The following is a 12,480-nucleotide window of genomic DNA, read 5'->3' as shown; positions in this document are numbered from 1 at the left end:
CATTTAAATTTACACCAAAGCTGGGTTCCAACTTCTAAATAACCATGGGAGAGATATAGAGACGTTAAAAACTGAACATCTATAAAACATGACTAGCCAATCAAACCCTTCGTCCGCAAAGCGAAGATTAACAGGAATATGTGAAGAGAAGCCAGAAATGAGAATCTGGTCAACAGTGGTGAAGATAAGAAATTTTTTTTAAAGCTCTTTATAAAGTGAGAAGAAGAAGAAGAAGCAGACCTGATGCTTAAGGAGGGCAGAGTCTGATCAAGCTCTGAAGATAATGTGTCGTCCTTTTCTTCTTCTTCTTCCTCATTGTCGGTCTGGGGTCGTCTTCTTTCTCTCTCCCTCTGAACAGAAAGGGTGTTAGAATTTTGTGTTTCAGGGTTTGATCAAGTGAGACACCCTTGGTTCATTGGTAAAGACAAAATGCACAATTTTTTTCTTTCTAAAAGACTTAACTTCGGATCCAAAAATAGAGGACGGAGCCCACCAACCAAACTCTCTGTGACTCTTGAATTTGAATGAAATTGCTGCCCTTTAAAGTCCTACCTGCAAGATTTTAGCAAGTAATGCACAGGTGACTGCTCATTTTGCAGAAGCCCCACCCATCTCCTCCCTCTCCAACGAAGCCCGGCAACATTTATTGTTTTTCTATACTACTATTTCTTTCCCCATCCATCCCAAAGCTTACATCATGGCCTCGTATTTATCTGGGGAGAGGCTTCTTTGAAGTCTGACCCTACCTCCCGGTGGGGGAGGCAGCAAATGAGGAATGTGGAAGATGGTCCATCAAAGAGGAGAGGAGAAAGTCTAAATCTTTGATCCATGGTAGAGTTCTATGTTTTCTTCACATCTCTTCATCACATATTTAGAGTAAAATCTGCGCATTAGAGGTCTCACCTTTGATTTATTCCGTAAACACTCAAACGTAGATGATAAAACAGTGTAAGAAAAGCATAAACCTCTACTATTGGATAGATAGAACTTTGAAGATTCGAATTCGTAAAAGAGATGATAATCAGATGTTGATATAGACAATACCTGCTTGTGTACAAATGAATTTTTCTACTTTTGTCCTTTGGAGTGTCAGGAAACTGAGAAATGTGGGAGATAGCTTAATTTTTAATACTTTAATTTTAAATATAAATAGTTGTTAACCTTTCTTTTTCTTTCCCTCCCTCTAAAACTAATAATAAACACTGGATCCTAAACTTATCCAGGTTCATGGTATACGTCTCCGTGAGTCCATAATAATAATGTGGATGAAATTCTGTGTCCATAATTTTCTAACTTCACCATTTCCATCATTGGTACCATTTCCATTATTGGTACTGTCTGTCTGTCTCATGGAAGATTGAAGTTATCTTCACACTAATCTCACTTTTTTGTAATTGTATATTATTGGGTTCTTACCACTTAGGCCTTATAACTTTATATTATTGGAGCAAGAAGAAGAGAGATGGATGATCATGGAAGATGGAAGTTATATTTTATTATCATCAACATTATTATAATTATTGATATTTTTTTTAATTCTACACAGAGGGCGATGGGAGGCAAATTACAGAATGGGAAAAACCAAGTTCTATGTCCTCTGAGAAGTGGGCATAGCCAGTGATGCTCCTTGGCTTGATAAATCCTTCCATTGCTGAGTCACCGTTTTGATCTGAGTGTAGAACTGCATGCCTGCCTTACCTGCAATCCAGAGTGATCCCCTTGCTCAAAACCTCAGAAAAGCAAACAATATATAACTTGGGTGATGCTACATCTACCCAAATGGAGGTAGTCATGGTAATAGATCTACAGCAATTTGGGTAAAACAAAAACCAAAGAAGTTCCAGAAAGCATGTTTGGAAGTAGTGTTTACCATAGAAATTAAGGTCGCCTGCAAATGATGCCTTAGATCCGGTGAATGAGAAAAAGGGCAATGGAACTGGAATTGGTACGTTAATGCCAACCTATGTTGATTTTGACACAAACAAGGTTAGATCCATGCCAGAAATTAAGATGCCAGTTAAATCTTAAATCATTCAAAACAGTACACTAGTAATATATTCATCTTAGAGCTGTCCTCTTCCCCCCCCCCCCCCCCCCCCTCTGACTCTCTCCTTTGCAAGGCAAAAGTGAAATTGTCACTTACTTGGCCTGCTTCAATGTCATTCTGAAATTTCCTCGCAGCTACACCAGATGTGGTAAATATAGAAGCTCCATTACCATATCTGAAATAATGGGATAAAATGAATTAGAGAATTAGAATATATAGTTGCAGTTCTGACAATTCTAATTTGATGGGATGAGGAGAAAAGTAGTACTGATTTCTGTTAACAATGCTTATAGCATCTTCTAGGGTGTCGGCCTGCAGACAGAAGACAAAAGAAAAGAATCCATCTTCAGCTTAGAGTGGGAACCGACAATTAGAGAATGGTACTAGCAGCAAGCAGCAATCATCTTACCTGCATGCAGAGCAATACTGGGCCAAAGATCTCCTCCTGCTCAACAGCAGACAAATAACATCATACAACTAGATGCAAAGGCTTTGGACTATTTTTAAGTGTTAGTACAAAATGTACCTGATAACACTCCATATCAGTTGTGACACCTGATAAGATGGTGGGACCAACAAAGTTTCCCTCCTCGTACCCTGGAACCTATTTCCATCCATCTAAAACCATTCAGAGCAAATTACATGTAAAACTAATCAACATTCCTAAAGTGAAAACATTCAATCCACCATCCAAGTCTCTCTTTCTCTCTCTCTCTCTCCGCATTTACATAACAAGGTCTAGCCAAATAATTCTAAATTAGAATACGAACTAAAGTATAATTCTCCAGCTAAAACAATTTTCACAGATCCAAACAAAACATATGCTGAACAAAATATAATATTATTCAAAAAGATAATAAGTATATAATTGAGGAAAAATCTGCATGGTGCACACGGCTCTTTCCACATCTGCCCACATTTCTTTATGTGGATATCACATCCAGTTGTGCCACAATGAAAGGTCGGATGGCAATTTTGAATGAATATCTAGGGAATGATGTGGATTCACCACATGTCAAATTTAAGGATCTAATTTAGCTTCTTAGACAACGGCAAGCCCTCCAAGTATGTCCATGCGCACCCCCTTGTGGTCTATGAACCATCTTGGTAGTCTTGAATTTTGCAAATGCTGTATTTTGCCACTTGGCAATCTGTGCGATACACTGATACCACAAAGTTTTGCTTGAGTCACAACCTATAGGCTTTCTTGGTAAATATGCTACTGATATAGGATAATCAAGTAAAACACTCCAACAATATTCAAGGAAGCAACTGATCCATACCATGTAAATACTTAATATTGAACATAGACTAGACTTGACAATAACATTGATGGTTGAACAGGACAATTGAAAAAAGATACCAACCACAATACTTCTCCCATCAAGCAAAAGTCTAGCCCCACTTTCAACTCCGCTCTGGATCAGTCTACATATTCGATCTTTTGCCTGCAGTTAAAGGATGCATGTGAAAAGCACATAAACAAAACAAAAACACTTGACAAATTATACAAAATGGGGTTTGCTCGTATGTGCAACAATTATAACTACAACATGAATTCCATCAAAGAAGCACGAAGCATCATTCAAAGAAAGTTGCTAGACAAAAAGCTTTTTTATTTTTCTCACTACAATACCAATATGAGTAAAAAGCCAGAAGAACTTCTGATCTGTGGCCTACCTGTTTGCTGATAACTGGACCAAGGTCTGCATCAGGTTCAATTCCGGCGTTTACTTTAAGTGCTTTGGCATGCTCAACAAGTCCTTCCTCCCTGCACAAAGAGAAGAATCTATACATTACTGAGAACCAGAAAGCCAATTTTTCTTAAGAGCAAATTTATACCACTGAGGAGTTGCAAACGATTATGTACACGCTACACTAATCTTTAGAATTTTAAACATTACATCCGGTACGCCAGGGATTAACACCATTTCAATTTTACTGTTAATGATAAAGTAATCATTCAAAATATTTTAAAAACCCATAAATGCCCTCATTTCAAATATTTAAAAGAACACAACATACCCTCATTCCAAATAGTTTTGAAATACCCATTTCTTTTCCTCTTAAACTTACAGTGTTAGGCATCAGGGCACATTTGTAATAAAAATTTTAAGATTAACAGTATCCTTCAAACTAATGAACAAAGGTTAAAGACACCAAGTAATTAGAAGATCCATATATCGTTCAAAAAGCAGAGACAGGAGGTGACTTCCCATCAACAATATACCAGACAGTAAGAACGCAGGGGGGGGGGGGGAAGAAATTATAAAGCATATTACCATGCTCTCGAGTCTCCAACAAAGACAGCTGTGCTGAGTGCCATGCACCTCTGTCCCGCAGCACCAAAACCAGCCGCAGATAGAGCATTTAAAGTAGCATCTACATTTGCATCTGGCATTATCACTGCATGATTTTTGGCTCCCATATTGGACTGAGCAAAAAAGTCAGTTATTTAAATTACACTACAAGCAAAAGATTGCATTCCATTACTAAATCAGATTAACAGTACTCACCTGAACACGTTTTCCTTTAGCTGAAGCTCTTGAATATATGTGCATGCCAGCCTTGGATACAAAATGCAAAAGTAAAATGAGAATTTAAGCTTTGCAGTTTAGGTCACACCATATTCAATGCCTGAGTGGAAATCAAATAACAAACTTCTGAATGCATAACTATTTCACCAATATCACTTAATTTCATATCCATCTCCTCCTATTCCTATAAGACACAATGGTATCTAAGGAGTTCATATGGTCCCATGTCATCAGTTATATACCCTATATATCAAAAAAAATTGAGCCACTACATCAATACTGCTGCTAGTAGAATATCCCCCCCACCCATCCAGGGAAAAAGCATCAGTTATTTGAAAGGTTATGAAAAATGAATGTCACTAGCACTGGATCATTTGATGGTGAGCTAAGATGTAAAAAATTTGTCAGCATTAGAAAAAACATATACTCCACAAATAGAAGCACCAAAAGGAATCATGCACTAAGAGAACTTACTGTATTTGAACCAACAAATGAGACAGCCTTAATGTCATCATCATCGCATATATTATTAACAACATCCTGCCATATTACAGTAACCAATTTCCATCAGAGATGCAACAATTAGCTTCCTTAGGGATCATAATTAATCAGTTGAAAATAAAAATGTGTGCACTAATGTCAAGCAGTGAAAGTATAGGTCCTATTTCAGAAAAATCCAAGAACACATTTCTTGCCATTTAGCTCCCTATAACATATTTCAGTCTCTGGAACACACTTAAATGCTGGGCAGCAGTTTCTGGCAGACACATGTACTAATCTGCCTGGTCAGGGAAACAACCAAGTCCCTGCAGCTCCACAAGAAGGTATACCCTTCTAACAAAATACTGAATTTTAGACTTGATAAGGCTGCCAACTAGAAGGACCAATTTAACAGAGAATGACAATGGAGTAATATTATCCCAAGTCATGAATGAATGGTCATAAAACCAACCATCCAGAAGGGCACTCAAATTGGTTGAAATGAGCAATGACAAAATATGTCAAGTAACTTATGAGAGGAAAGGAATAACAATTTCAGAGGAAAACGAATAACAATTTCACAATTCTTCTCACAACAAAAGAACTCACATGTGTTCCATGCACAACATTTAAGACTCCATTTGGTAAGCCAGCTTCCAATGCCAACTCAGCAAGCATCATAGAAGCTCCTGGAAAGATGAACACTTCTAGTAAATATACGATTGAAATAAGAACAAAATGGTTTAAGATATTATACACCTACAAAATATTGGCATCCTTACATGTGTTAAGCCAGATTAATGATTCTGTACATTCATATAAATATGCAGTCTACACAGAATTAAGAACATTCATCACAAATTAAGAATATCCTTCTGCATAATTCAATTCAGGATAGTATACAGATGCTTTCTTCTTTTTTTCATATAGTCCAGTCATGCAAATAGGTACTATGGTAATTAACAATACAATACAATACAATACAACACAACACAACACACACACACACACACACACAAAAAAAACACACACACACACACACACAAGGAGGAAGAAAGAAGGCAAAAGAAGAAAAAAAAGCTATTGCTAGCTGTTCCACCATAAAATGCTTGCCAATATCTAAATCCACACCATCAGGATCTATATCATGTGGTAGGTCGGAAAATTGATAATGTGAAGTGTCACATCAGATGATTTAATCAAAACCATAATGATCAGCATCACCAGTGGCTGATTTGGTATTACTATCAGATAATACATACATGGGCTTTTTTTTTATCATCCCATAGGAGTAATATGTATTTATCAAATATACAGATAAAAAAAATCTAAGTATTTTATGTGATGTAGGTCAACCACCAAATTGGCCAACTACACTATATATAAACCCATGGAACCAAAGGCAAATACACACACACATATTGCAATCTGCCAACTTAATGGACCTAAAACATAATTGAGTACTTCTAATTTTGGTTGATAGGTTTAGGTCGTGCTTAAAAAGTCATACAACTTAACTAGCAATTAAGTGATTAACAGCCTTCATGTTATATTCTGCATTTTCATTTTCAACGAGGACTTGGACTTGAATGATTTAAGCCCTAATACCCCCATCATGCGAAGAATAAAGAACATTAAATCAAATTGATTTTAGCTTGAAAAAGCTGGTTAGTGCTGCTGCCTTCTTCCCCAGTGTTAGATCTCTTGTCCAGTGTCTCAAGCCTAGGATGATTATTTCTTCATGTTTAAGGTCAAACTGTTGGGGCTATGGAATGAGTCGGCTCCTCCATGTTGGAAGCCTGGGATTTCTGAATTAAGCTTCCCTTTCAACAGTTTAAAGATCCACCTTCTCTATCAAGGTTATCTTCAAGTTTTAGGCTTACAGAGGTTGCTGCCATTAAAAACTTCCAACTCCACAACAGAATTCTTGAAGCTTTTTATGAATTTTTTGTCCAGCCCAATCCAGCCATTGATCACCTCTATTGTTGGACCAAATAACCACCACCATTAACCTAGGAGTTGATCCAAAACTCAATCACGCCAGATCTCTCAAGCCCAGACCAACCCTTTCTTGATTATCAAATTCCCCGAGTAAGCCTAATCTCTAACCTAAGTTCTAGTCCACCTGTGACCTAACCGTTGAAACCCTCAAATTCTATAACATAAGTTCTAGCCAATCTAACCATTGGAACCCTCCAAGATCTAGACCACATAAACCCTTTACCCAATATTGGACTTAATCCAAGTTACAGCCCCATCTAACCACTATAAGCTAGTTCTCGTGCAACCAACAACCTCCCAAAAACCTACTTTTCAATAAACCAACTTTTACCATCTGGTTGTTTCAAAATTGAAACAACAACTTATTACATCATCCTTGACAAATCTCCCAAAACTTTAATCAAAAGAACCTTACAAAGCCTTAATTGCAATATCTGAGCTCTCAACCCTATAAAAAAGGGCGAGCCTGGTGCCGAAGGCTTCTGCACAAGCAGAGTCCAGGGGGCAATTTCCCTATGCAGTTTTACCCCATCAATTTTTGCTGACAGGCTGTTTTGATTCCTGAATTCTCAATCCTATAGATGCCCTTATCAATTTTGGCTACCCACACACAACTTAATCAATTTGAGCTGGTTCTATTCAAAATATTGTTAACTGGTCCTCAGTCATTCTGAGGTTACATCGTATATCTCCACCATATTATTTGCATCCATTTCTGGCCATATTTTCCAGCTACCACTTTATAATTATTTAAAAGGAAAATGAAGGCTGCATGGTCTTGAAGAGGGTGTGTATTCCACACCAGTGTGTATTCCACACCATCATATCAATGATCACTAAATGGGAACCTTTTATTAATGGCCATTGATTTAATTTTAATTCTAAAATAATTAAATAATAAATTTACTTTTTAACAGAAACCCCATGCTACTAGTTAGCAGTTATCTAAAAGAAAAACAATTACGTAACTACCTCTCTCTTTCCAAGTATTCTATTCAAAAGTCCCACCAATTAAGCACCCTCTCCCTCCCTCTCCAATTGATTACTTCATCCTCCTGTATTACTTGATTAATCGTAATTTTTGGTGATTTTAATTAACTATTTTTTGTCAGATGATTTTAATTAACTAGGATTCAGTTAACTTGATGCCCGGACAACATAGAACCCAGTAAGAAGGAATACATAAAATAAAATGCTATGAAGATCACAATTACCAGGATCTTTCTCTGACGGCTTAAGAACAAATGTGTTGCCACACGTCACTGCCACTGGGAACATCTGTAGATATCAAACAACTGAATTAGTTTTGTATGGGATGATGCAAAGAAAGACATCATAAAGCACCAAGATCATGCTGCAGTGACTATGCAATCCCTTGGCAGGAAATTCAAGGTACCCATACACAAGCCAAGCTAGAATAAATCCTAAGACTGTTGAAGAACTGTTGTACTTTCATCTTTTTGGTGATTTTTCTTTTATCCCTAATCAAAGGAAATCTACCATGTTTGCCTAAATGTAAGTGTTATCAACAACCATTTCTAAAGTTTTGCATTCCTCATGACTTTCTACATCAGCAACCATGTAATGGCATCAAGACAACACTGCAATAACTTATCAATGGCAGGATGTTAAAGGTACCCCACCCATTCAAAAGCCAAGCAAGAATAAATCAAGAAAATATTATGCTGTTGTAACTTGCCGCCAACGATTTTTCTTTAATCCCCCAGTCAAAGGGAATCTATCAAGTTTTTTAAGAAAAGTAAAAGATGATCAACAACCGTTTGTAAGGTTTTGTATCCATCATGACTCGCTACATCAGCAACTAGGAGGTCCACATGAATATGTGACAGAGGGCACTGCAGTTATCTCACTGGTCAAGTAAATGGCATCTGAAAACCTTAAAGAGGAAACTCAGAAAAAGGGTGTAGCCAGTGCATGAGGTCCTGCCAGTGCAGGTTCTTGGAAGGGTTATAATGTATGCAGCCTTTCCCTTGCTTTGTTGAGGATGTTTCCAGAACGAGAAGATCCAAGTGATCAAAAATTACTGAAATGCCATTCAACTTCAGTTATTGTGGCATTTTGCAACTTCATAGAACTTTCAACTCATTGCAGCTATTAGATTGAGTCGTCCTTTTTATTGTTTCCCAGGCAAGGAACCTATTTCATTGCTTGTTTCACTGAAATTTGGCCAGTAAGACAGGTCTGTGGTGCTTTATCACATTGATCAACGCATTGCCCATCCAAGTTTACCACTTAATTTGCCAATGATGGGTTAGTCAAGTGGTTAAAGACCTGCCCTCCCACGGGGAGGTCCTGGGTTCGCACCCACTCGGCAGCGTATATTAGTAATTTAGTTCCCACCCTATAGTAACAAACTACCTTTCCAAAAAAAAAAAAAAGTTTACCACTTAACACAGCCATAGGAGGTTTAATAAGTGCAATGATTAGGTTGTTGCCGATATTTTAAACAAAAAATTAATAAACAACAGGAATATTTAAGGATCACTGAAACTAAACAAAGTCACCTTGACATTAGTTATAATTGAATGGAAAAGCAAACCCAACGAGGTAACTAAGGGGGTGAAAATGGAATGAATGTAATAAACATACATACCCATAAGGGAATCATTGCTGGAAAATTGAACGGGCATATTCCAGCACAAACACCCAAAGGTTCTCTTATGCTGTAAGTATCAATTCCATGAGACACATTGGAGACGAACTCCCCCATCTGCAGGGTTGCCATCCCACACGCATGTTCCACCACCTCTACAAGATGGAAATCAAACCCAAAAACAGAAACGAGGTGATTGTGAGTTTGCGTTCACACCCCCACACCATTAGTTCCTATGCCGTACCATATTAGCTAATTAGCTAAAACTGTAAAAGTGTGAACCAAACAATTATGAGAAAAGGCACGAACCTAATCCGCGGAAAACATCCCCCTTTGCGTCCTTCAACGTCTTGCCTTGTTCTGTGGTTATATTCAAGGCAATTTTATCCTGGAGAAAACGTACACCAATTTATATATGGCGATTAAAAAATTCTCCAGGAAAATAAAAAGATGGGAAGAAATTCTTTTTATGTTATTACCATGTCTCTGCGGATGAGCTCTTGGAGTTTTAACATTACGCGCTGACGGGTTGTAATCGGGGTGTTTCTCCATGAAGGAAACGCCTTTTTAGCTGCACTTACTGCAGCTTTGAACTCTTCGTTGGTAGTTAGAGGCAACAGAGAAACAACCTCCTGAGTAGCCTATAATGAAAGGTAGAAGATAATACAAACACAACCAACATAAAGAGGAGAGAACAAGGAAGCAAATGACAACTTCATGGCATCGTCTTGATTCTTACAGGATTTATAACATCTATCGTCTCACTGGCTTGTGATTCCACAAACTGCCCTCCAATCAGATTGCGAAGTCTCTATAATTCAGATAAAAGACCCAAAGGTAAAAAAAAAAAGGCCAATCAATCCAAAATAGACAACCTAGGAACCAAAACCAAGGAAAACAGAGATGGGCTCATCGATTCAAATAAAAAACGTACCGGAGCGTTTCCGGGCAAAGGGTCCGTGGCAGTGGAAAGATGCGAGATACCCATAGCAGAAACTTGCGGTCCAAATTGGGTGAGGCTTCTCGCTGCAACGAAAAAAGGGAAACTGATATAAAAATCCTGAATTGCAGAGCCCTTAAATAAGAGAAACAAAGAGAGAGAGAGAGAGAGATCCTGGATGGTCGCATGCCTACCTCGACGAAGAGAAAGCTGAAACATTTCCACAAAGTCGCTGATACTCTCTGATCAGGGATGATTCTTCGCTCTTCTATGTTCTATCCTCTTCAGTCCTCACTGCCCAGTGCTTACTTCGACCCTCCCTATTTGTTTATTCGCATAGAGGCATAGAGGCACAGAGCATAAACAACACCATGGCCCGACTGAATTCACAGTTCCCACAAAAGGTGAAACACCGTGGCCTGACGTGGAGGGCGTGGACCCATTACAGCTTGATCCGAAATCTAGGTAACACAAGGAGGGCGTGGACCCACCGTGGCCTGACGTGCGAGACGTCATGACTCATAAATCATTAGATTCATGAGATCTCTTTTACCCTTTTAGATATTCATAAATTAGAGTTTTTTTGTGATCTACTTGGAGGCTTGGAGCACATGTAAAAAACTCAATTAATCTTAAATAAAATTTAAAAAAAAAAAAAAAAACTCAATTAATTACCAACTAGACTATGCCATGTATTCCATATGAGTCATGCCGACTAGTGAGAAATTTTAAGAACCCTAAAAATTTTGGAGTCATGAATCAAATCGATTTGCGTCCAATAAGGGAATCTAACCTTTTGGAGAAACCCTAGAATCGAGTGAATCAGTTTCAACTGGTTTCCTTTTTCGATCATATCAAAAACCAGTCGCACATTAATCTAAAACCCAATCTTTTTTTATTTTTTGATAAGAGATTCATCCGGGCAGCTTACGTGCACAACGATTACATCCTCAAGGGAGCTTTTATATAATTAATGTTGTTGAATGGGTGCGAATCCAAAACCTCCCCCTAAAGAGATTGAACTTTTAACTGCTTTTCTAACCCATCATTGGCAAACACGATCTTATCTTAATAAGATAAAAATCCTGATTCTTGAAATGAGAATCGACAATGAATCGAAAAATCAGATCTTATAATAAGCACGAGAAAAAAAATCTCGGAATCAAGGTCTTGATATATCCAAACAATTCCAATCCAAATTAGATCTGAGTCATTCAACATGAATTATAAATAAATAAACAAAAGCAGAAAAAATGTTCAAAGTGAGTGCATAGTGAGTCATGCACTTACTCACGCTTGTTAATTTTTTGCTAATTTTTTTTTGGACCTTTGAGGTTTATCTAAGTCATTTTTAAGTTGAAAAATAAATGGTATCAGATCGGCTTTTAATTCATTATTATTAAATCTATGCGCTAACAATTGTCTCAACCCCCAAAAATGTAATGTTAATTACAAATTATTACTTATAAAAATATATTACAAAGCTAATATTGCATTGATTCTAATTTCTAATTTCAATGTTTGTTTTAAGTTTTTTTTTTTTGTAGTAATATCCATCGTTATGTTGTTTTTTTTTCTTTCTTTTTTTCCGGTTGGCAATGAAAATTATATATTAAAAACTCAGGCTAAATGTTTGAGTTAAGCAATAACATATTTCTATGTAAAAGAGAGCTAAGAATGGTGTATTGTGGATACAATGAAATGCAACTCTACTTGATGAAAACAATGTCCATATAAAGAAACATCAATGCATCTTTATATGAAAAAAATGGAATGATAAATGGCAAATCAATGCATTTATACAAAACAAAATTCTATAAATTTGTTCTTGAAAATAAAATAAAAAATCTATACATTTTCA

General features: G+C 37.1%; 1 protein-coding gene across 1 annotated transcript; it reads right to left on the bottom strand.

Annotated features, from left to right (window-relative positions):
- Positions 1-291: 291 nt before the first annotated feature.
- On the bottom strand, positions 292-10,987 carry ALDH6B2 (aldehyde dehydrogenase 6B2). The gene is made up of 20 exons (XM_089151409.1): positions 10,814-10,987; positions 10,614-10,705; positions 10,419-10,490; positions 10,159-10,320; positions 9,989-10,067; positions 9,680-9,834; positions 8,280-8,343; positions 5,674-5,753; positions 5,059-5,124; positions 4,564-4,614; positions 4,330-4,481; positions 3,728-3,818; positions 3,415-3,495; positions 2,574-2,651; positions 2,457-2,492; positions 2,316-2,359; positions 2,144-2,222; positions 1,871-1,961; positions 553-1,698; positions 292-350 (listed from the first exon to the last, which is right to left on the bottom strand). The coding sequence occupies exons 1-19, from the start codon at positions 10,836-10,838 to the stop codon at positions 1,589-1,591; spliced, it is 1,608 nt and encodes a 535-aa protein (XP_089007535.1). The 5' UTR covers positions 10,839-10,987; the 3' UTR covers positions 292-350; positions 553-1,588.
- Positions 10,988-12,480: the final 1,493 nt, after the last annotated feature.

The sequence above is a fragment of the Hakea prostrata genome, chromosome 4 (genome assembly GCF_041222555.1).
Source record: "Hakea prostrata isolate BN-2017 chromosome 4, UWA_Hpros_2, whole genome shotgun sequence".
Taxonomy (NCBI): Eukaryota; Viridiplantae; Streptophyta; class Magnoliopsida; order Proteales; family Proteaceae; genus Hakea; species Hakea prostrata.
This window is presented reverse-complemented; position numbering and strand designations above follow the sequence as displayed.

Excerpts from the sequence above, each read along its gene's own strand:
- ALDH6B2 (XM_089151409.1), bottom strand. The coding sequence starts at position 10,838 with ATGTTTCAGCTTTCTCTTCGTCGAG. Across the intron at positions 10,706-10,813 it reads TCAGCTTTCTCTTCGTCGAG|CGAGAAGCCTCACCCAATTT; the intron begins GTAGGCATGCGA and ends TTTTCGTTGCAG. Across the intron at positions 2,360-2,456 it reads CAGTATTGCTCTGCATGCAG|GCCGACACCCTAGAAGATGC; the intron begins GTAAGATGATTG and ends TTCTGTCTGCAG.